Below are 22113 nucleotides of genomic sequence, written 5' to 3'. Positions count from 1 at the left end.
TAAAATGATTTTTGGTTTTATAAACTTTTATTTGTGTTATATTAAAAAGGGCATGCAGTCCACTTTAATTCTAAAACAAATATAAATTATTTTCTGATAACAAAAAAGTTATTGAAGTTTAATCATATTAGAGTAGTGCACTACAATGTACCAATGGTTAAATCCATCAAATGTGGAAAATAACTCCACAGAGAAAGAGTTTAACAATTACTCTTTAATTCAATAAACTACTATTTTCTAGTCTTAACCTAATAATTACTGAAGTTGATCAAACACTTGTCTCATATGTACACATTTAGAAATTAGAAAGGCTCTTTAATTTTTTCCATTAATATAAGAATTTAATTTATATAGTGCCGTTAACAAATATAATGTAAGCTCTAAAGACTATGAGAATAAGACAAGTGAAAAAAAACAAAAGAGTTAAAAATAGGCCAACTAATCTAAAGAAACATACAGTTCTATGTCAATGAAACATGATTAGTATTATATATATATATACATATATATATATATATAAATGCTATACTATATAAATAACTTTAAAGTTGCTTAAATTAAATTACTTACTTCTGTCTGTAATATAAAACCACAGCTATCCCTACAATCATAATGGCACAACAAATGCCCACTACTAAACCAACAATCAGAAGTAAGTTAGAATCATCTGGACCTGACAAGTCAAGAAAAACAAGCAAAATATAAAATTATATTAGGAAAGAAAAACTGCACATTTAGAGTCATATATCTCAATGTGAGATTTATTTCCCTTTTTGCTATAGCAAACAAATTAATTAATTACCAGAAATTAATATAATTAATTTTTTTATTTTTTTAAAATTGATTCATGTGTTGTCATTGAGTACAAAATAATTGTGCAAAGTTTTCAATTGATCAGAGACTGGAAAGTGGGAGAACTAATGTGTACAAGATTTGAAAAGAATCTACACTTATAAGCATGCATTATACATTTGAAATTGAAATATTAGAATCTCTGACAAAAGAAAAATGCTTTAAGAACATACCTGGAGGTTTGGGCAGTATGAAAAACTTCTCTGAAGTAAAAGTTTTATTCCCTGCTAAAGAAAGAGTACCAATTTTAAACGTGAAGTTTCCATAGTCATCAAGCTTCATCCTATAGCCATGATTTTTCAAATACTCCTGTCTGGTTAAACAAAGCTGAGTGCCCACTGCCTAAAACATAAAAAGAAAAAAAAATGAATTTCAGGCATTAAAAAACATTTGTTTTTAATGTGTCAATTACAAGTGGGGGTGGGGGGGGTGGGGTGTCACAGTCTTAGTTGACATTGCATGATCTAAAGTTCACGTCATGTTAAGAGTTTAAAAGACACGTGGAAATGAATAAAGTTAGACTTAGAGGTCAGTCAGTCAAGTCAAGCAGACAAGTGAAGTCAAGTTAGAAGTCAAGTGTTATTCTTTGGACCGTGTGGTCAAGTAATATTTTAGTCCGCAACGGACAGTAGCGACTTAGAAAAGTCTGTAGTAATTTCAGTTAGAAAGTAACTTGTGGGCAGTTGTTGCCAGTGGTCTTTTGAGACACGTATTAGTTAATCTATATTTCTACACAGTGTTACCCGCTGAGATGCGGACGTGATTTGTAACTAACATATATTGGATACTTTTGATACCGCTGTTATGCGGATAGGATTGTTTATTATTCTTGACTTGTAGCACTAACAAGGAGTGCAGTGTATTATTATTGTAGTAAAATAAACTTCATGTTTGTCTGCTGAAACGGACTTAGGTCAATTTATACTATTTGTCTCGTCACGTGTCAAGAGCACCTCAGGAAGCAAGAACTCAGCATTACACATTGACAGGGGGGTGTAATCGCGCATAGATCGAGACTAACTCTAGGCTAGTAGAAAACCTAGATCTATTAAGAAGTGGGGCATAGATCAAGACTAAATCTAGTAATCTAGTAGACCTAGAACAGATCTAGATCTAGTAATGAAAGTCGCGCATAGATCGAGACTAAATCTAGTAGTAGATCTAGATCTAGTAATCTATCTAAGTCGCGCATAGATCGATACTTTAGTTTTAAATCTAGTAGTAGACCTAGATCTAGTAAGTCATTCTTGTGGCCTAGTCTTTTAGTTTAGACTCAAGATCTAGAATCTAGATCTATATTCTATGTTGACGTCAGAGATATATTTGTTTTCTTTATTGAAAAGGGGGGGGGGGGGGGGAGTTTCGCGCATGCATAAATAAATCTAGGCCAAAAACTTCCCGACCTTTGGTAGCCTAACTAAAATTTGATCGACCATCTAGATAATATAGACTAACAGCAGTCATAATAAACTAGTTACTAGTCTAGGGCAGTCTAGGACTAGATCTATTACTAAATTTGATTTAAGTCTACAGTACACCGTCTAGAAATTGGCTGGCATTTCATTAACATGCCGTGACAGCGAGTGCTTTCCCCTATAACAGTAGATCTAGTAGGCCTAATGGAAGCCTCTATGCCCAACTAGCAGCCTAGTGTTTTACCGGTTACGGCGCCTGAATGACATCGGATTAATTTTTTTTTTTTTCAAATTCCAGACTTTTTCCAGACATTTAACAAAATTTCCTCGAAAAGTAGCAATTTTCCAGACTTTTTAAAGACTGAAATCTGAATTTTGAAATTCCATACTTTTTCCAGACTTTCCAGACCGCGTACGAACCCTGAGATGGATACCAAAGAAAGAAGATACACTTACATTTTCTTGGTTTGCCTTTTTATATACGATGTAGTAGCTCATGATCAGTCCATTGGGGTTGGGTGGAGAGTCCCATTTGATGAACACTCTGCCTGTGTAATTGGTTTCCACTTCAACTTCTATAGAAGACTCATTGATCTTATCTTGGCGCCCTAGACAAATAATACCCAAAAAATAAACAAATATAGAGAATATTTAAATACTTTTCTTTCTTCCAAGGTCAACATCCCAAATATGTTGGAAGAGACAATTGTATGCACAATCAAAAGATTATGGATGCTCAAAGACAGATTAATTAAAACCATACTTAAAAATACTTTGGACTAATGGACTACTCTGTAGTTCCCAATAAAGAATGAGGGCAATGCCATTTGACTAATAAAAAAAATCTAAGAGTGACCTGTCATAAGAGCTCCTATCTTCACCAAGAATGAACTTTATTTAGAAACTCAAAATGGCCACAACATATCCTTGCTGTAAGATACATTTATATTAGGCCGAGGCTTACTGTTTTAAAGATCTTCAATTAATTCATTGGTACCAAATGATCCTTCTTAAAGAACTACTACTACAGAGATTAAAAAAAACAAACTAAGGGAACTAACACCTAATTACTGCCATTTACTGAAAATTACATGGTTTAGCTCCCTTTCTGCTATATAAAGTTTACTGAATTAATACTAAATTATAAACTATTTTTTTTTATTTTTGGATTGATTAGTGTTTTGTGATTGACTATGAATAATTATGCCAAATTTCAACTTGATATCCGAGAATGGGAAGTGGGAGAAAAAACATGTAATAAGGGGATTAAATCTATATATAAATCCACATCTCTCATTAAATAGCATTAACTTATTTTGATATTAAACAAAATAATTAATCACCAACAGTTAATTAATTAATTGGTGAATTTCATGATTCGATTCATTTCTTTTCAGGTTCAATGAATAAATGTGCAAAGTTTTAACTTGATTCAAGAACGGGAAATGGGATAAAAAACATGTTCAAACTTTTACCAGACAAACAGACAGGCTGAGTGATTTGATATAAGCTTTGTAAAAAAAAAAATCCACTGCCTAGTTTACCTCATAAGTATAACTAATTATTAACCTCAGAACAGTTTTTTTTTTTTTTTTTTTTTAAAGAATATTACTCTATTTTGAAGATGAAAACCTTTTGTAACAGCGATTACTTTTCTAAAAAAAAAACAACAACCCAAAACTGGTTATGCCCATTTATAAATCTACTTAAGAGTATTTAAATTATTGTTTGGTGATAGAGATCCAGACTTGATAACATAAGAAGACAGTAATCTAGCTTAGAATACTGGATCTAGTTAGAAATATTGTCTAGAAGATTCTAGTTTGGTCATATAGTAATGATGTTGTGTAGTGTATATATAGATCTCCAGATCAAATTTAAAGGTGATTATTTTATTAAAAAGCCAAACCAGTTTTCAATATTTGGCCAATAAGCTAGTATTTTTTCCCAAAACATATACATAAACTGTCAAATTTCGCGGAAAAATGTTAGAGCCATTTTCAAGATCTGTGTCCACTAAACGTTCAATTACCAGTTTCCATAATGAGCCCATGATGAGCTTGCAAACTAATAGGAGAAATAGTTTAAAAAAAAAAAAAGAAAAAAAAAGAAAAAAAAAGAAAAAAGGAAAAAATGATATAGATTTTTATTAAAAAAAAGATTCAAATATATATCAAATATATATATAAAGGTGTACTCACAGTTAGGTTGAGTAATGCCCAGGGTAATTGCTCTGATGCTACAATATTTAGCTCCATTAGAGATGTTGGTGTTGGTCTCATGACAAGCTATCACCTAGTAAACAGAAGGGAAAATACAGTAATTTATCCTGCAAATTTAAGTGCTCAATTTAAATGATAGCACCTGGTGACAGAGCCTGATTTATTAAGGAAAGATTACATCTACCCAAACTCATTTTGGAAAAATTTTTGTAATGATAAAATGACTACCAATCTGAAGAATTGAATTTATGTTCTGTTAGTTCTAAATGTCATTGTACACTGCAATTTTAATAGAAAGTCTCTTAAGTGCCCACTAGTCTAAGAAAAATGCTGAGTTGTTTCACAAAGGAACAGATTACGTTGGGCAGGTCACCTCAAAAGAATGTCAGAAAACAAAGGAACAAAGATTGTTCACCAGCAAAACCCAAAAGGCACACTACGAGTACGGTGGCTTGATGACGTAGATGCAGATCTACAACTGCTAAAAATCTGGGCATGGAGACGTAAAGCACAGGATAGATCAGAATAGAGAGATGTGCTGAAGCAGGCCAGGGCCCTCCATGGGCTGTAGCGCCACTGTGATGGATGGATGGAGATGTTTCACATTGTAGCTCTAGCTTGAAACTATTGCCCTTATTTATTGGCTTGAAAGAAAATCTTTGCAGTGTAACTTCTTAAATGGTTATGTCCATACGTTAAATATTCTTTAAGGCTTAAATGCAAAACTTCTAATCTTCATCTAACATCAAATAATGCAGAATCTTTATGTTACAGGGTCAAGAAAGCATGGACAAAGTTCAATGCTGCACTTTTCCCTAATTGACTTGAAAATATTGTATAGCATTCAAAAGGTTTCATCAAATTTATTTCGGACATAAAAGTCTAAAGATGAATGTAAAATCAATTTTAAAACTTTGATTTTAACTGTAATAATTTACTATCTAAATAAAATATTACAATGCATAATAGGACTATGTTAATTATACTGAGCTATCTCAGTCAGTAGCTGAGAGAAGAAAACTTGACCTATAAGATTTATAATTGACATCTATTTGCTTTATCAATCCAAATTACAGTTTTTTATTTACAAGGTCAAAATCAATTATGATAATTGGTCAAACTCAATTTGATATGTTTATCATTGCATTGGAAAGTTTGAACATCAAGGTGAAGGGAAACATTCAAACATCACATTTAACCATTTAACTAAAGATCAAACATAAATCTTCTGTGTCTAAATGTATCTATGTTTACTATTTGCTATATTTTTTTTTTAAAGTAATATGTATGTAACATTTTATGCATCATACTTGATATAAGGTATTTAGTGTAGGATGTGTGACAGAGTGACTAAAGCAGACACGCCTACCCCCAAGACCCAGAATGTGGAACACTCAGGTTGAAAATGTGGAATTTTGGGCCCCAATGTGGAACATAAACGTGTTTAAATGTTTGTTAGCCATACTGTACGCAATATAAATCAAAACTTAATTATATTACTTTAATAACAATACTAGTTTGCTTCTTATAAATTAGATGTAAATATTACAATTAAAAGTAAGAAAACCTTTAATTCATTATTTGAATTATGTCCTTTGTTTGAAATCAATAGTTCTAACTCCTAAATGATGAATTCTAACTAAAATGTATTCTAATGACCTAGACTCAAATGTTACTATATTTAACTATATCTATTTTTATTTGTTACTACTAGATCTAAATCTATTGACTAGATCTAGATTATTCTAGATCTACTTGATTATCTATCCTTTTCTAGGGCTCTACTCTAATCACTCTAGACTCTAGATGTTGTCTCTAGTTCTAGATCTAGATCTAAAATAATTTAAGAGTCTACTAGTGACTTACTAGTCTAGACCTACATCTAATAAGTCCTCTAAGTCTAAGAACACAGATTAAAATAATAATATTATAGATCTAAATATTAATGTCTAGATCTATAGACTTATTGAGAACTAAATTTATTACATAATGATACTGATACATAGAAATCTAGATCTAGACTCTAATCTATCACCTTCTAAGTCTATTTCTAGATATATCTAGATCTAGATTTAGTATCATCTAGTTATCTAGAATCTAGTGCTAGTCCTACTTTTACTTTTAGATCTAGAAACTAATAATTAATTTAGACTATGTAATTACTTTTAGATCTAGAAACTAATAATTAATTTAGACTATGTAATTACTTTTAGATCTAGAAACTAATAATTAATTTAGACTATGTAATAATACTAATAAGTAGATCTATACTGTAGCCTTATTTAGGCCTTAGCCTTACTGTGTCTAAGTTAATTAATTACATTTAGATCTAGGTCTAGATCTAGAGTAAAGTGCGAAGTTCGAGCGCATTAAGCCCGCTGGCAGCAACTTTCAAGTTTGGATTTTTATAGCACCGTAACGGTCTGACCTATGAAAAAACTGATGATATCTCTGAATTCCTCGTACTTTTTTCTATAAAAATAGATTGGATTTAATGTATCACTAGGCTTAGTTAAAATTAAATACGAAGTCAAAGAGGTGTAGGGTAAGTTTCGCCAAGCGTACTTTTCCTCGAGTGGATTTTTCCCCAGTTAGTAAGCTCGATCGGGTTGATGGAAGGTTCGAACAGATCAAAGAAAATATATCTAAAAACATGTTTTAATATTTAATTTTCACTATAAAGTCATTTTTTTTTTTTTGTGTTGGAATTTAGACTTGGTGGAACAAAAAATCATGAATGCTGAACATGTGAGCTTTTTTGTTGCTTTTGCGGGACGGTTCTGCATATTGCGAGACTGTAGGCATGACTGCTAGAGCCCCTTGGCTACCTGACACATAATTGAACATAATTATCTTCTTTTAAAAAGGAACGTCTGTAATTGATAAGATATCAATCTAAACTAAAAACAAAACAAAAATTATCAATTTACAAGGTCAAAATAGATTCTTATCAAGGGTCAAACACAACTGAAACTTTGCTCAAGAATATCATAATACAAAATAAGTAACATTTGTAACAAATTTAAATACATCTTGAACTAACCTCAATGCTGTATTCACTAAAATGGTCCAGATTGGTCAAGGTGACTTCTGTGGCATTGTAGACCTCTACTTCCATTATAGTGGGGTAGGGGTTGGAGTAGTTACTGATACCCTGTATGATGGTAGTGGGCTCACCCTCCAGTGTGTCCACTACCAAAGTCTCATTGAGATGAGTTTCATTGTACCCACTATTGGTTAGCTCTTGCCACAACAGTTTGCTGTCACTATGCTCCACCAGGAAGTCAATGCTTAAATGTGCTAAAGTGTTATCCACTTCTTCTGGTAATTTATCATATCTATCAAAAGAAAAAGCAAAACAAAAAATTCATTTTATAAAATTGCACTGCACTATTTAATTGAAAAGAAAATATGTTAATATCTATATTTCCAATATTCTTTCTTAGTATGCAAGTTTTCCCAGCATGTAGATTTTTCTTTTATACACAGGTGAATTTGGCAAGGTTACCACCAATATTAATTTTTTTTTACAAGCCTGCTATTTTAATCTACAGATGGGAACCATCCATATTTATTACATTTTATGCACAAACTACACAAGTTATTCCAGTATCTGAGACATTTGAGGCTGAATCAAATTTAAATCTGGATATATTGCGAGGGTGATGCCCCTTTTCCATGCTAACTTTCCTTTTCAGGCCTGGTACAGATGTAGATCTTTCTGTGTGTGTGTGTGTGTATATATATATATATATATATATCACAACTGATTTCAACTAGATCTAGATCAGTGGTCTTCAACCTTTTGACCCACTGTCCTCTTTTTGTAAATGTTTTCTTTAGAAAACCTACCAGCACCACCCTCCTAGAAAAATAAAAGTAAAGATATGTGATATCACAAATTTAAATAAAATACCATTTATTTAAAGATTTTCATGCTGTCACTAACAGAAGGTCAATTTAAAACTATGGTAAAAAAAATTATGTATAATAACTTTCACTCATAGCAATGATTTTGGTTTTCAAATAGATTCATAGTTCTATTTTTAAATTATTGAACATTACTCTTTTTATATTTACTTTTTATTTAGATTTACATAATTATTATTGTTAAATTCTTGAAAAATTAAACATAGCTAATGGAAACCTTGTGCCTCACACAAGTAAATAACATTGGAAATGTCAGGCTTTAAATTAGTCAGAGCAAGGTGAAAGAAACAAGTTTGGATCTCCAAGAAAACATGAAATTTTGTTAAAGAATTAAGGACTTTCAGCTCTAATAGGTACATTATTTCTGTTAGGGAGGGTAATAGCTTTTGTGTTAGCCGTATAGCATCATTTATAACCATTAACTATACAAATAGATAAAGCTACCTCCCCCAACCACAAAAAAAACCTAGTAATTTGCTGGCTTGACCATACCAAATTGAATTAAAACAACCAGGGTTAGTAGCACTTTTCCATGACAAAATTTTAGGAGATTTTAGGAGGTTTTTTAAGGATGAAATGTATGATGATGTATGATGTGTGTGTTTCCCGTCCGTTCGTGTGATACATAGTAAAACATAGACAAAACTAAGCATTTATGAAATCAATTATTGTTATTTGATTTTAAAAATAATAAATATCTTGCCAATATGCCACAGAAACAATGTTATCAGCTGTGGTATGTCCACAGAAAATGTAATGAAAGTTATCTATTTACCAAGTAACAACTTGACTGTTGTGTGAATATTATCTTCACTAAATTTACAGAAGATCTAGATGCTAAAGCTAAATATCGCGGACTAACTCTAAGTCACTAAATTTTGCAGAATTTTCGCGGCTGTGTGAGAATTATCTTCACTGAATATACCGTAGATCTAGAGTCTAGATATAAGTCACTAAAATTTGCGGACTTTTACAGGCAGCGTGCGAATTATCTTCACTGAATCTACCGTAAATATAGACTTTAGATCTAAGCCACTAAAAGTTGCTGATTTTTCACGGCTGTGTGCGAATTATCTTCACTAAATTCTAGTGATTTAGAGTAAATCTAGAATCTAGCATATTTCTAGATGTATCGAGATCATTAAATTGACTCAAATTCACGGAGTTTTCAGGTTAGGTGCGAATTATCTTCACTAGATCTAACTTAGATCTAAATCTTTATACTATTAGGCCTACTAGATACTAGCTAGATGTAGGTCTAGAAAATTTACAGACTTTCCACCCAAAGTCACTCTTGCACTTACAACAAGAAGATTTTAGGTGAGGGAGGGCCTGGAGGGGTGTAGCTTACAAATTAGGCTGGTACCCGGTAATTGCTCAAATTATAGACAATAGTCATTACAGACTAGATCTATCGCATCTTTAGTGGTAACAATAAATGGAAACAAACATTTCTATGCTGCCTTCAGAAAAATACTGCTAGGTGAAATGCTTGCTTGAGCCAAGGCCATATTCAATCACGAGGTCGTGCTTCACAAGTGGGTGAAAGGCAGTGTAGACGCGTCACTGGTCAGCTCATTAACACAGCCAGCCCGTAAGATCATGCGATCAGAATGCCCAATTAGGCTGTTGTTTTCCCCCCACATTTTTAGAAAGAAATAAGCAAAATTAAATTTTTGTAAAATATTGGATAAAAATTTTAGGAGAGTTCTAGTAATTTTTAGGAGAATTTTAGGATTTCAGGAGACTTTTCATTTTTTAGGAGATTTTAGGAGCGCTACGAACCCTGAACAACAGTCAAGAAAGAAAACTATCATTAGCATTGCTTTTGAAATTAAATGATGATTCTACAAGGGTTCTTAAATCAACAGACATATACAATACTATATATTCAAAGTTGTAATTACCTCTTGCAATAAATGTTTTTGTGGAGAAAATCTTCAAAGTGAACTTCAACCTGTCTTTTTTGACTTTCAGTGGTCAGTTGTTCTTGAGTCATGGGACATCTACAACAACCTATGGGGAGATCTTCTAGCGTTATCTCTTCCTCCAACCTACTGGTTACCCTCAGTTTTGGAGATGAAAAATCTTTAAAAAGACAAGAAAAATAAGATTATTGCAGTTTGAAATGCAAAAACCATAACATGTAGATACTAAAAATTAATTACAAGTTTGTCAGGATAAAGAGGGTTTTAACACACTGCAGTATGGTAGAATTACCAAAAAAAAAACAAAAAAAAAAAAACACAACTCAATAAAAAAATCAATATGTAATATCAGTTTGTTTAGGGGCTACACAACAATACTGCAAAAGAGCCACAAATCTTAGTCTGTTACTCAGTTAGTGGTGGTTACTAGGTATACACAATACAGACTGTCCTGTATAATGAGTTTTTTAAAGTTTTCAGGATCTTTTTTTGTACTAATGACAAACAATTTATCATGTTAACATGGAGATGTTTACAAGCAAAATATTTTTTTTAAAATCCTGTTTTTTTTAAAAAAAAAACAACAAAAAACAACCAAAGCTTATCTAAATGAAAGAACTCTGCACTTCCAATTATTTCTCTTCATAATGTAAAAGTTAAACCCTTACTCAATATCAAACAAAATAATTATTTACCAATAATTAATAGACTAAATGGTTAATTTTTTAATTGATTCATCTTTGTTAGGTACAATAATTAATTGTTTAAATTTCAACTTAATCTGAGTATAGGTGTTGAAGAAATAGCATTCAATTATCTTATGGGATGAAACCCTAAATATTTAGCCATATCTGTGAATATTGAATGATTAGTTTCCCTTTTTAATATCATGCAAAATAATTTATTACCAGTAATTAATTGAATAATTGGTTAGTTTTTGTTGATTCATGTTTTGTCTTTTGAGATAAATGGTAGTAATTAGCGGTAATTTCCACTTATATAAGTTTTGGTTTTTTCTATTGCTTGTTCTAATTTTTTTTTAGAAGTTGTTTTTTTTTTTTAATTTTCTTGTTTTTAAGTTGTTTTTTTCATGAATCAGGCAGTGATTCTTTATGAATTACAGATACAGTGTTTTGTTAACTTGAATTGTAACTAGAGCCTGAGTAGAAGTGGAAGAAAACTTTAACCACTACCATTGAATGTTTTCATTCTTAATAAATCAATTATTTAGCCTACTGTGTATATTAGATGCTGGTCATCACAAAATGAAAGGTTCTTATGTAATTACTTGCAAACGACATATACTTCTAAAAAATAAAGCTGGACTAGTTAATTTTGCCTGATAACATAGTGTTTTTATTATCATATTTTCCATTTGTTGTGAATCAAGAAATCGTAAAGAACTTTTTTATCAATGGCTCTATCACACTGAAGTATGATAGTTGTCGAAAGGTGTGACTTAAACAGTGTAACAAAATTTTATGAGTTCTTGAGTGCTAAAGATCCAATTTTAAAACAAAAGGAAAATAAGCGGGAATCTGACATAGTCGATTATTTATTAGACTTGTTTCATAAATTTAATGTGGCTAATTTGCTGCTACAAGGTGGTAACCTATATTTGGTCAAAACGAAGTCATAATCTCAGTGTTTCTTGTGAGGATTAAATGAATGAAGCATGCACTGGACAAGATGAATTTTCTTTTTTCTAAAAAATCTTTTTGTCCAATTGTTTTGTTATTGCATAGTTAGTCAACTGGTTTAAGACACCCAGCCACATGCCCCACTTCTTTTGAATCCTACAATTATTTTTTTCCTTTAAGAAAGGAAATCAATGATCTCTTGTAACCTACCACCAAATTTTATTTGAAAACAAAAATAGAAATGGAAAAGTAGTTCGAGTGCTGGGACAAGTCCCAAAAAGCTTGCGGAGTCTGGGAGTGCATGGGACACCCTGACCGCACATCCCTGTGATGGAGCCTGTCCAAACATGAGCTATTATAGTGTTGGCTCATATTTCTCATGGCTATGGTCAAATTTTTACTCAATGTGCCACCGCTGCGTGGAAAAAAGAGGAAACCGTGTCTTATCTTCTTTTTGACTGACCCAGACTTGCTGATCTTCGTCTCAACAGGTCTGGGAAACCAGAAATTCTCGACCTGTATGGTGAAATGTATGCACTACGCAAAACAGCAGGGTTTCTGTCCAGGGCTTTTGCAAGAGAGGATTTGAGCTCCTCAAGCCCTCACTCAAATAGAGTTTGATGATGATGATGGTCTAAAAAATTAGGCCTACTAGGTTGAGCTAGCTAATTTTTATTCTCACAAATTCACCAGCTTAACTAAGCTTAGTGATTAAGTTTGCTTTATTATTGAATTTAAATGATATGAAAGCAGACTTTTGCCACTGAAGAAAGTCCATTTTTTTAAGGCCGTTCTTGGAATGGCATAGGCTGTAAACTTTTTCCAAAATTTAACATTGCCATGTTATGATTCTTTAAAAAATAATTGCTATCTGTCCAAAGAAAGAAGTTACCCAAAACTGAAAAAGACTTCAATAATTTACATTTTCACTAATACATTTTTAAAAATATATAATTAAAATAGGTTTAAAAAATACAACATGAAATATGTAAGTAATTATTTTGTCAACTTACTTTCCACACAATAATCTCTTTGACAATATATTTTTTCATCGAATTCCAACTTGTGATAATACACTTTGTAGTACTTGATAACGCCATTAGTTTTGATAGGAGGCTTCCATTTAATTTTAAGCTCATAAGGACTTTCCGCTACTGCAGTCAAATCTCTTGGCTCTGAAGGATCTGGTGATTTTAGTTTTATTTTAATATTAAATTTTAGTATAGCATGAAATTAAAACATTAGAGAGAACAATTTAACCCAGACAGTTTTAAATAAAAATCTATATATAATGATTAAGTCTATAATGCATAAGAAAAAAATAAAAGAAAATTAATTAATGATAAATATATATATATTTCTACAGAAGAACATCATTTATCTGGACGTCAATTAACCAAAACGTCAAATATCCGACTGCCTTTTTTCCTTTTGTTTTTTTCTTTCTGCACACCAAGCACATTTAAAATGGAGATCTACATAGGCCTATAAGCTAGATTCAGAAGAACATTAATGTCACTGTTAAATATGCAAAATCAGATCCTTCCTTTAAGTTTCAAATATACTTTTGATATTTTTGTGGAAACTGTCTTACACTTCACTAAATATAGACTACAAGTATGCATCTTGCCTATTTTGTACGCAAATGGACACAAAAATAAGCGAATACAGTTTATCATCTGAAAATATGCATTTCCCCATCTAAAGCAAAAAAAAATTAAAAATTAAAAAAATAGGTTGTTCTTGCTAATCATATATAAATCAGTGCGTCAATGACTGAAAATGGACTATTCTTCTTAATCAACCACGGCATAGATCTAGATCTAATTTAAATTGTTTACTAGATCTTACTAAATAAAGCAGAGTTTCTTTGATTTTGTCAGCTTATACGAAGTCTTCAAACTGATAATGAATCAGTTGATTCATTAGTTATAATTCATCTATACTGGATCTAGAACTAGAGATATTTTATCATGCCAGGCACCTATAATAGAATTTACGCAAATATAGATTTAGAGTTCAGATCTAGATCTAGACACTCTAGATGTGGATGTGTTTACTAGACTTAGATTTAGAATTAATCTAGATCAAAAATCAAAGTACATCTGGCTAATTTTGGATTTAGACTACTGACTAGATATAGAAGCTCAAGGCTCTAGATATCTGTAACTAATCTAGATCTACTCAAATGCAGAAATTTCTGCCATCTTATAAAAGTAAAAGAGATTTGTTGATCTTTCTTATCCTTTATGGAATCTTTAAAAAAAAGTGGCTAAATTGGCTGTTCTAACTTTGAATAGATCTAGTATTTCACATTCACGATTGAGTCTACAATTCTGTGGGATTGATAAATACTTTTAAATAGCCAATCAACTGTTAATAAGCTACTTACAGATCTAGATCTATTCTCAATTTAAGATCTATATTAAATTTTTAGTAAACTACCAAATTAGGAGAGAGTTCATTTGAGATGAAAGTGAGAAGGGCAGAGGTTTTAATAGCAGAAATAGTGGTAGAGCTTAATCTCTCTCAAAGCATGATAAATGGAATCCAACTGTTATATTCCCTGACTTACAAAACGTAACCTCTGTGGCACATCGAAAGCTACTGTTATAGTCACTAGCAACTAGCTAAGTTCCATTACTTATGAAGGTCTAAATTCAAAGAATGAAATCGGGGCACTCAAGGCATGAGGATGTTTGCAAAAGAAATACTTTAATTATGCTGACAAAAATTATTAAATTCTTTATTTCTTGCGCCTTCCTTCAACACATATGTTTGTTTTATAAAACAGCTTCAAGCATCAGAAACCAGAATTAATAGCTTTTTCTTACAACACCTTTTCAGCAGACTCAATAATCTAGCTTTTATATTAGAACAAGTTCAATGACTAATTAGGATTATCTGCCTGAATAAAATGTTTTAAATGTTTCGTATAAGAGATTGTAGAGGATGCCAATGCTTTCATTGCTAACTCTGCAAAGAATGGTCCGAAAGAAGAAAATCTGAATTCTTTCAAAATGTTTAAAAATATTTCCAGTGTCTGCATACCTCGTAAAGAAATTGCCTATAAACAAAACTACTTTTATAGAATTAGATAACACTGATCCAGCTAAGCAAACCAATACATCTGGTTTAAGTTTATTTTCACTTATAAAAAATATTCCCATTCTTTTGAATGAATTTTCTGTTGCCTTTTTTATGGAATGTATAATACACTATAGGCATCATGATTATAAAATCATTGCTAAGTGACAAGAATGACATCATTCTAACATATTCTAAAAAAGTTATGGCCAAGACTAAAAGTGTAAATATTATGACAAATGTACAAAATGTCTTATATTTTATGTCTTAACTTTGTGCTGTGTTATCTTTTGGATTGCTGCATTTTGTGTATGTTAAATGCTTGAATAAATTTTAGTCTTTCTTGAGTAAATTTCTTTATAATTAGGAAAATACAAATTTGCCCCTCAAAATACACATTTCCATGTCTGGGAATATACATTTTCCTTTTGGCTTGTAGGCATCTCTGCCAAACATGATATAATAGTTAGGGATGAGGTGTATCTTATCTTCTTCAATAACTTTAAATATATATCTAATTATATAACTTTATTCTAAATTTTTCTAACATAAATTTATAGTTTATTAATGGTCTATCCATCTGTTTTATTAAAGAAATACTGGTAAAAAAATAATGTGTAATTTGTCTTCATTCAATACCTGCATGCATTTTTTTTTCTCGATAAAAGAGAGAAAGGGGCAGGGGAGAATAGATTAATTTTAAGTAAAAAGGGTATACTTTCTATTTATATTCTTTCTTTTACATGTTCTGTTATCATCTTATCTTATATATATTACAGACATAACTTCAAAAAAGAAGATAACTACATCCTAAGCATTTCATGTGTCCATCTAGTCATGCATGTTTATCAATGACTTAAATGCTGCAAAGGCTTTCCTAGCTGATTTAGGCAACCCATTCTCTAATGGCACTTGGGAATAAGAAGCACTTGTACGAATTTGTTCTAGCGTATGGAATAAGGAATGTGCTTCTGACCTTGTGCCTTTCAGAGTTTTTCATTAGGTTTTGTTTTTTCTATTTGTAAGTTATGGTTTGGTGTTTTATGTATTATAGATACTTTACTTTTTATTCTTCTGTCCTGAAGTGTCTCTAAGTTTAGTGATTTTACTAATGGTGTTACTCTAGTCAAATTGGAATATTCGTTTGTTATAAATCTCACTATTGTATTTGTATTTTTCTTGTTTCTTTTTGTTTTCTTGAGTTGAGGGATCCCAAACAGAGGGTTCATATTCTAATACTGGCCTGACTAAAGTTAAATAGCATTTTAATTTTATGTTCTTGATAGATTTGCAAAAATTTCTTTAAACAAACTCTAATGTTTTGCTTGATTTAATAATTTCATCAATATGGCAATTCCAAGATAACTTTTCATTTAGTATTACACCTAGATATTTTGAGCTTTTAGTCTCTGCAACTGGTTTACCATGAATAAAGTAAGCAGTTTTTACTCATTTTAGCTTTTTGGTACTCTTAATAACTGGATTTTTTCTGGCTGGAAAGACATACTTTAGAGTGATTCCAATTTCTGTCATTCTTTTAATTGTTTTGTAAAATTTCAGTATCTTGTGTTGTTTTTATTGTTATATATATATATATATATATATATATATATATATATATATATATATATATATATATATATATATATGTCTACATCTAGATCTAGCAATGTGTGATATGTTGTTCATAGGCCAATTAAGTATAGATCTATATCTTAATGTAGATCTTGCTTTAGATCTCAAACATCTTTTCCATAATTTATTACCTTAACTTACACTATAACTAGAATAATATAATCATATACATCTACACCAAGACTCTGATTATTAGCAAACTGCTTTATAGATCATTTTTTTTCCATTTCAAGAATGAAACTGGTATAGTATTTTTTATTAAGCTAGCTCAGACAGGTCTATAAAAATTAATTTAAATATTTAGAACGATCTATATAAGAATAGATCTATATGTGTGGGCTTTATAGCCTAATAAATGAAATGATATCATTACTAGGTGAAGCATATGGATATTTAGACTACTGATCTTACTCAGAGGCTTACATATGGTCCTACATCTAGATTATGTTGGGGATAAATATTTTGTGCAACAACAGTTGCCTTCTTGCCATAAGTATTTTAAATCTTTGGTGCCTTTTTTATTGATATGTAGTTAACCAGAGTATTAGAAAGTTACTGACCCATGTTAACATTTTTAAACCGAGTCTAATCTAAACGTGATATTTTCAAAAGACATTTTTGTAATTATTGAAATCTTGAAGATTATAAATAAAATTGTAACACTACATCTGTTAGGTAAATTTCTAACATTTTGATGGCTTAGAATGAAATAGTAACAGATATACTCCCAAAAATAAAATATGTATTGTATTTTTATTTTTTATTCAAAGTTATTTAAATATAATTTAAATCGAACTACTTTTGGTTAATGATATATGAATTTTAGAAGTAAAAGATAAATAAAGATAAACATATGTCAAGTTTATGTAACTCAATCATTTTAATTTTACTACTTCCCTTGGTAGAACATTAAGAGATCATCATACAATTGATGGCAATTTTATGTGAGTGATGTTTCTAGGATATGATTTTGTACCTTCTGTGTATTCATAACACTGCTTAACTTCACACTAGACCTTCTTTAGGATCTCAGTATACTAAATCTCAAATCATGTAGATTAATCAAAAAAATTTTCTTTAAAAAAAAAAAAAATAGCCCAGAAGCCGTAATGAGTGGAATTTCTTGCAAGAATAAAATCATTGAATTTAGATTTCAAAAATATACTATCCAAGTAGTTGGTGAGGAATTATAGTTTTATATTTCACATTTTGTTTTCAAATTTCAATTTTTAAACTTTTTGGTTAAACAGTGGATGTAAGATTTCAGAAATAAATGTGTAGAAAATTTAAGCTTGATTTAAAATAAATTTTTGGTCATCCATTAGAAAAGCCTTGTTGAAATATTTTTTCTGAAAATGAAAGTTCTAAATAAATATCTTTTTATTAAATTAGCATGAAGTGTTTCAGGATAGAAAAAAATAATAAAATAACAGAATGCTAAATAGCTTTGCAGGTCATTATGTCTAAAATCTAAGTGAAACTATGAGTTGAGTTTGTCTTTTTACTAACATCAGTTAAAGACATTTAGGTTTACAATATTCTAATGGAGGAGTATAAATTACACTAAAATATGATATATAATTTGTAATTATTGCACTATTGGTTTAATATTTTGAGTTCATACAATTTTTACTTGTTTTATTGTTTCAGTAAAGGACAACATATTTTCTTTTCTATACAATATAGTATTGAACTAAAGTAATAATTATAATGATTTACTATTGTAGATATTTAAATTTCCTGCATTTCAAAAAATAGTACATGCATGCAGCTTTTATAGTTTTTTTTTGTTACAATTTTGGAAAAAAAAAAAAAACAATTGTTGTGATTTTTACCTCCCTATTTGAAATATGCCAAAAAGGATAAAATGCAACATTCAGCACAAGTAAATAAAATCAAAATGTTATTTGAAAACTTTGAAAAAAAAACTGAGTGTGTTCTCTGTATTTATGTTTTTAGTAAGTTTCATCAGTAGGACTGACTTTTATAGGTTGTTTATTTTTATACAATGCTCCTTAAAATATGGGTTTGAGGGTGCACAATAGAAATTCTAAAAAAATGCCTTATTTTTTTTAAATATTTGAGCTGTAGGCATAGATTTTGGGACCCTCGGTCTTAGAACCGTGAGATCTTCGCCAAAAAATATGTAGTGTCATTTTTGAAAAATTGGTTTTGGGTTCCTACTGTAAGTAGCAAAACGGAGTTAATTACAATTAAACTTACAATATTGTATTTAGCATTTAGTTTGGTATTATATGATGGATATGCATTTTAAATTAAGGAAGTCACTTTTAAAAAATTTAAGTAGCTGTGTTTTTAAATGTATTGTAAAAACATCATTTAACCATGGAACTATACTAATGGAACACCAGCTTCGAGATTTTATGATCAGAGTGCCGTCGCGCATCTTTTTTCGCGCACCATACCAATTTGAAAAATCGATGAGGATGCCAAAGAAGAAATTTACTCCGAGAGCCACTTGGATTGACCTTCATTGAGAGTGAAACTTCCCCACACTATATTTTATTAGATCTGTAAAAACTTTATCCATTTTCTGACTATCTGATAAAATAGATACAATTTCCCTGAATAATGGATCGTCACAAAAGATTTTTTTTTAAGGCCACTTCATTAAAATAGGTGTTTCCAGTACTTCCTCATTTGGGTATTTTACACAAAATCTGGATTTTTTTTATGTACATGTCATTTTTATCATCTGTCCCGCGCAACCAAACCATCCACTTTTCCCGGTCACCAATGTTCTTAACAAGAATCAAGAGAGAGAGGCTGGTCCATTATTTGCATTATTTGCGTAGTCCAGCCAGCTTTTTTTTTTACAACCTTTTTTCGTTCTCTCTCATGAAGGATATGTTTTGAAAATTAGTCTTACAAAATACTATTCCAAACCAACTCATGCACTTTTCACAGTATTGAGGAGTCATCCTTTTTGCTAGCCAGAGTGCTAATTGGCAAAAGTGAAAAATTCATTTTCTTTAATTTTTTAAAGTAAATATTCATAACTATATCTTTTATATAATAATATATTTTTAAAATAATAATCTTTTATATAGACATGCTTTAATAGATCTAATAAATGATTAACTCGGACCTACCAATATGGGTATATAAATACTTAAATCTGGGTATTTAAAATTTCGAATGCGAATTTTTAAAAAACCGAACTTATATTGATCTAGATCTCTTGTATAATATCTAGAATAATATAGATCTACAACACCTAGGCCTAGACTAAAGTTAAAGACTAAGGTCTAGATTTATTTAATGTTTTAAAAAAAAATCAATAGATCTAATATAGACAGTCATGAGATCCACTCTATTTTATCTAGATCTAGACCATACATCATGACATGAGATCAATAATTGTCAATATGAATATAATATATTTATAGATCTAGTCAAATCTAGTGACTCTAGTCCAGATTCTAGTCTAGATTCTAGATCTATCGATCATCTATGATCTAGTCTGTCTATAGCTATACTTACTATTATACACTTTTACAGTATATGAGTATACTCATACGAGTCATACTGGCTATACTATAGTTACACTACAGTATAGACACTATAGATAGTTAATATAGTTAATACTTTTTAATAGTAGATCTATATTCTATAATCTATCAATTCTATCTAAATTTTTCTAAATCTAGACTTTCACATCACATTCAGTCATTCACACGATATTTGATACAGACAGTGAATGAAACGAATGCAGTAGTTATACTGATTATACTTAAAGTGACGATACTACTTATAGATCTACCAGTTGATAAACATCATCATCATAGATAATTATTATTAATAATCTACATCTGAGTGTTTCTCCAGTACTGGTTACAACTAGGTGTTGGTTCACTAAAAAGTCCGTATTTCATAAGATTGTTATTCAAATGTGACAATTTACATTACATTGCATTAAGAAATGGTTAATCTATAAATTTTGATATTTTGAGCTCATAAGGTGCAAGGGAAATATTGAAATTGTAAAAAATGTGTGAAATTACTACCCAAAATGGCGGCTTTTGATGTAACACGGAACACCATGGTATGATTGAATTAATATCGTACTAAAACCAAGGGGCATAAAACTTCCATCTTTGTTGGGATATGTTAACAAGATCCTCATATTTCAATGTCATTATTTAGTTTTTCTCAAGGTTATCAAAGTATTGATTAAACACGGCCACAAAAAGGCGTTTGAGGCGCATCGCGATGTGTCCCACTTTATACGGAATTACAATTCTCTATGAATTGTAAACAAGAAATAAATTATATGCTCAACATTGCATTTCTGTTACAACAAGCATTAAAGATTTCTTTTAAAGTATTTTTTTTGTTAAAAGCTTTCTAAACATGCATAACGAGCTTAAAATAGGTCGAGGTGTCCCAGATGAAGCGCCTGTGCTGCGTGTGTTAAGAATGGGATTATTTTTCCCACGACACTACTTTTTATGAATGAGAGTTCTTTTGAGCATCACGGGTATTGTGTAGAACAAAAAAAGTGCCGCTTCCGCTGGAAATACTAGCGTAGTAATTAACAGGAGTACTTAAACAATAGCGTGTCCCACAATTAACCATTGATGCGCCCCAAGCGTCGACACGATCAATCGCCGGCAATCTTGTACAAACATCTCATTTAAACTGTTTTTTGTGATCTTTTGTGGAACAACAACCCATCAGGTACGTAGATATTTCATTATTCTACTGAAATTTAAGCTTATTACGAATAAGTTTGATTGCAATATCCTAATCGAAGTTCTTTTTTAGTACGAGGTTACTAGATTTAACCATTCAATCATGACGTCACGTGAAGCGTCTTGAATACAATTTAGTCTTAAATCGTAAAGTTAATCAATTTTAAAGCCTGTTACTAAACAAAAAGTTTATATTTCCTAAACAATTATGTTGATGTAATAGTAGACGTGTGAAAGAATTAAAAATAATCTACATTTTTTTATTTTGAGAAGTAAATTGGGTTAGGCGTTGAGGCGTTCCATGGGACCCCGTGTTGGTGTTTTCCATGCATAAATTATGACGTCACGTGTAGCGTCTAGTACGAGTTCAGGGTATATTAAGTTTTCTTTATTCATGGAAAGTTTCAATTAAGATTAAATGATTTTTATGTATGTAATAAAATATTTTCATAATTAATAATTTTAAATGAACATTTTTTGACATCTTTCATTATATATTTTTTTGAAATTTTACTTATCATCGTTTGGGGCGTTTCAGTGGACAACACTTCATTTGTTTACAAATGGTGTCCTAGTTTGCGTCTGTTAAGTCCAAATAGATTTTAGTGATATTTTGTTAAAGATTTTACAGTATCAGATAATATTAGCTACATCTTAAATAAATAAAACGATAGTGTTTAAGAAATATT

The 22113-nt window shown here is 30.7% G+C and overlaps 1 protein-coding gene across 4 annotated transcripts in view; it reads right to left on the bottom strand.

The window, feature by feature from the left end:
- LOC106052721 (putative molluscan insulin-related peptide(s) receptor) overlaps nt 1–22113 on the bottom strand; it is a 77502-nt gene that overhangs the window by 12944 nt on the left and 42445 nt on the right. For all 4 annotated transcript variants that reach the window (XM_056016873.1, XM_056003474.1, XM_056010227.1 and 1 more), the window contains 7 exon segments: nt 13001–13171; nt 10327–10507; nt 7533–7827; nt 4469–4562; nt 2724–2875; nt 1026–1194; nt 571–673 (listed from right to left, as the gene is read on the bottom strand). In XM_056016873.1, the coding sequence (XP_055872848.1) occupies nt 571–673; nt 1026–1194; nt 2724–2875; nt 4469–4562; nt 7533–7827; nt 10327–10507; nt 13001–13171 (1165 nt within the window).

This window comes from Biomphalaria glabrata, chromosome 1 (assembly GCF_947242115.1).
Source record: "Biomphalaria glabrata chromosome 1, xgBioGlab47.1, whole genome shotgun sequence".
NCBI classification, from domain to species: Eukaryota; Metazoa; Mollusca; class Gastropoda; family Planorbidae; genus Biomphalaria; species Biomphalaria glabrata.
This window is presented reverse-complemented; position numbering and strand designations above follow the sequence as displayed.